At 42.4% G+C, this 3,673-nt stretch overlaps 1 protein-coding gene across 1 annotated transcript in view; it reads left to right on the top strand.

Moving 5' to 3' along the window:
• Window positions 1-3,391, top strand: part of RAD50 (RAD50 double strand break repair protein) — an 89,924-nt gene extending 86,533 nt beyond the window's left edge. The window contains exons 24-25 of the mRNA XM_017532451.2: window positions 1,321-1,454; window positions 2,798-3,391. Coding sequence (XP_017387940.1) covers window positions 1,321-1,454; window positions 2,798-2,984 — 321 coding nt within the window. The 3' untranslated portion in view covers window positions 2,985-3,391. The remainder of the gene's footprint in view (window positions 1-1,320; window positions 1,455-2,797) is intronic.
• Window positions 3,392-3,673: the final 282 nt, after the last annotated feature.

Raw genomic sequence — 3,673 nt, 5'->3', positions numbered from 1 at the left:
AAAAAAAAAAAAAAAAAGAATATGCCATGCATATATGTATAATGTTGTCAGGTAGACAGCTGATACCAATTTAAAGAATCTGCAGATTACTATCTAAATCATAGTCTATAAAAATGACAAACTTGTGACCTATAATCAGTGTCCCTACTGGCTTTGGTGATTTTTAGTGGTAGTTATGAGAAAATATCAAGTTTGAAACATGGTTTCATTGGATTAAAAATACCTCAGAAATACTTTGAGGAAAAAGATTTTCTGTAGCTATTCTGAGTTATGAAAGTTTATTAGCAGTTCTTGCTTCCTTGGTGTGAGGGGAGAGAACAAATAGTTTGATGGAGGTGGGTCTCCATCCTACCTAACACTGGCTTTTGCTGAGGCCCTAGAAGCCCGCCAGTGGCTCTGCGTGTGAGTGGGTGGTGGTAGAGTTGACAGCAGTTTGGATTCAAAGACAGGAAGGAAATGCCTGTCCCTCTAAGGGCCAAGCTGTGGCCGTCTTCTGCAATCTGCTGGCTTGCCTAGGCATCAAAGAAAAGATGTAAACTATTCTAAAATGACCAACTCACAGATATGCTCCCACCCACAAATTCAGGGGGAATGGGGATTTACAGTTCACACCAAAGTAGTTTCTACTTTCCAGAATAGCCCTACACTCTCAATGCTGTGTGTCTGGTATCCTCAGATGGCTTGTGTCTGAGGGTTTTAATATTTAGTTTCTAGTAACCATGAAAATGCCTAATCCAAGTTCCAGTTACTTGGATTTCCTACAGGTAAGCTTAACTGAAACCACAATTCTATACTCCTGATACTTTGACCCAGGATTTTTAGTCTCTCACTCTCAGAATTATACACAAAAACGTGGAAATTTAAAGATGGCTGAGAAAAAGTGAGAGGCTCTAGAAAATGTGTCCAAATTTTCTAACAGATCTCATTGTCAGGAAAATAGCCAGGTCAAGAATTTTTAAGGTTGTTACTCCTACAGCTTTATTAAAATTATTACAGATAGCTGGCATTGTCTCTTTTTCCAGTCTGTGGTCTCAAGTTGGTTGCAGCTGATCTAATTTTTTGTGTGGGAGCATCAGCATTGCTCTGAGCATTTTGTTTTGTGGTGAATGATGGGCTGAGATCATGCAGCTAATGGTTCTCCTTCTGGAGGACCTAACAATCTGGTCCCAGTGCTGGGCTCCTCCTAACAGTGAACCCGTGATGTAGTGAACCTGTGATGTTTCCCACTTTTCCCTGCTATAAAGATCATGTCAGGACTGCTTGCCCGCCATGAGATGAGAAGGTCTGTGCTGTGCTTCTCTCATAGGGGCTTTTTTCCAGGTATTAGCCTCACTCATCATTCGCCTGGCCCTGGCTGAAACGTTCTGCCTCAACTGTGGCATCATTGCCTTGGATGAGCCAACAACAAATCTTGACCGAGAAAACATTGAATCTCTTGCACATGCTCTGGTTGAGTAAGTATCTCACATTTGGGACAGGTTGTGATCATTTTTCAAGACGAAGAGAGTTCTGTGGTGAAAGCGTTCTCTAGTTGTGTTCCCCACTTCTTGGGGAAGCCAGTTGGTGCTTAGCAGCCCCAAATACATCCTACAGCTTCCCAAGTGTGTGAATAGCAGCCCCAAATACATCCTACAGCTTCCCAAGTGTGTTCACAGCGAGAGAGTCACTGTGAGGGGTTCCTGGCCTGGTTTGGTTTTCCTGTAAGCCTGCCAGAGGAACCCACATGTCATGCACGGCAAGTAGCATGCCCTGCTAAGACATCTTTAGGTAGTGGTAGTGGGTTTAGGACTGTCTCTCCAGCTTTCCACATGTCAGACAACTGTGAGGAATGACAGAGTTCTTACTCAAAAAGCTTTTCAAGATTAGATAAAATCGGGACAGTGTAAAATTACACACACCTTTTACCACATTCACCTGAGTTAGGTAAGACTGGATCCAAGGTTGTTAAGCAGCTCTTGCATAAGGACTATGCTGGCAGAGAAAAAGGCACTTTCCCTGAGGTCAAAGAGGTGTTTCAGGCACTCCTGGCTCTAGACAGACTGTTTCTGGCAGAGATAGCATAGGTAAGGCCAGGAGAGCTGAGCAGCACAGGGCCACCTTTCTGCAGCTATCACAAGTAAGGGCGGGTGCTTTTGAAAACTCAAGTGCATCCAGCTCCAGGAAGGGGATAAGTGGCTAGCTAAAAGAAAAAGTCTTTCAGGTTTCAGTCACATTGCTGGTTACCTCAGCAAAATGTTCCCAGAACACCCACTCAGGTCCCTGTGTGTCATAGTAATGATGCATCTAGTGACTGGTGGTGGCAGAATTCTAAGTAGACCCAGCTCTTAAGAAAGCAATGTTATTCCCCTTACCTGTAGCTTGTCTTTATTACTTTTAAATTTTTCTTCCAGAGAAAAGTAGTAACAGGTCAGGAAAATCCCAGGCGAAGGAATAAGCCTTCTAAAGTTAAGTAGTTTGGGTATTAAGGAAAACTCAGTAAATTATAGTGAGACCTTCTGATCTGGAAGAAACTAGTTCTTGTATTCTTACCAGTCCCTAAGCCAAACCTAAGTGAGGAGTCAGGCCATGTGTCCCTACTGTCTGGAGAGGAGATGAGACTCCTGCCTGGCTGGCCTGAAGGCATGGGGCCACCCCTCCACTTCCTGCAGGGTGGCTGGGGCCCTGACACAGCACAGAAAAAGCTTGGTTGTCACACACAGCATAAGTTCATGTGTCTCACAAGGTCTGCAGTGACTTTTCAAATAAAAGAAGGGGTTGTGCTCTATAGTAATAATATGTTCTAAATATATTGTTTCAGGATAATAAAAAGTCGCTCACAGCAGCGTAACTTCCAGCTTCTGGTAATCACTCACGATGAAGATTTTGTGGAGCTTTTAGGACGTTCTGAATATGTGGAGAAATTCTACAGGATTAAAAAGAACATCGATCAGTGCTCAGAGATTGTGAAATGCAGTGTTAGTTCCCTGGGATTTAATGTTCATTAAAAACATTCAAGACTAAACTGCCATAGAAATGTAGGTCCTCAGAAAATATATAAGAAGCTGCTTATTTCTGATACTGAGTCAATAAGAAAATATGTTCTTTCAAAGGAACATTGGTCTAGGATTTTGGACGTTTGAGAGGTTCATTAAAATCATGAAAGTTGTTTCACGGAAAATTGGATGATTTCCTGTTTCTGATTCCCTGCACTTCATCCCATTCCAGGAAGCCTCTGACAGGCCTTCAGGATCCAGCAGCACAGCTGAGACTTGACTCTGTCCTTCCCTCCCCAGTGCAAATGCATGCTCCTTCTCAAAGCACTGTTGAGAAGGAGATAATTACTGCCTTGAAAGTTTATGGTTTTAGGTTTTTTTGTTGTTTAAATCAGAGTTAAATGTGACCTCTGAATTTATTTCCTTGCATGTTGTTTGAAAAACTGAGTATTAAAGCCTAGTCATTTTAATAACAATAACTGTACCCCTCCAAGATCTCAGTTTTAAGCATCTCACTCTCCAATAATCCCTTGATGTCTACAGTTCTCCTGCAGTCCTCAACCCCAGTAATTCTTTGACCCCACTGAAATTTCAATCCATTGATTCTGTGCCTTTTTCACAGGTCATTTCCCTCATGCCTGTACTTCTTATTCAACTTAAATTCCATGGCCCATCATTATATCACCCTCCACTTTATCGTC

Source organism: Cebus imitator, unplaced genomic scaffold, assembly GCF_001604975.1.
Source record: "Cebus imitator isolate Cc_AM_T3 unplaced genomic scaffold, Cebus_imitator-1.0 Scaffold76, whole genome shotgun sequence".
Taxonomy (NCBI): domain Eukaryota; kingdom Metazoa; phylum Chordata; class Mammalia; order Primates; family Cebidae; genus Cebus; species Cebus imitator.
The sequence above is the reverse complement of the archived record's forward strand: the minus strand, read 5'-3'. Positions and strand labels throughout refer to the sequence as shown.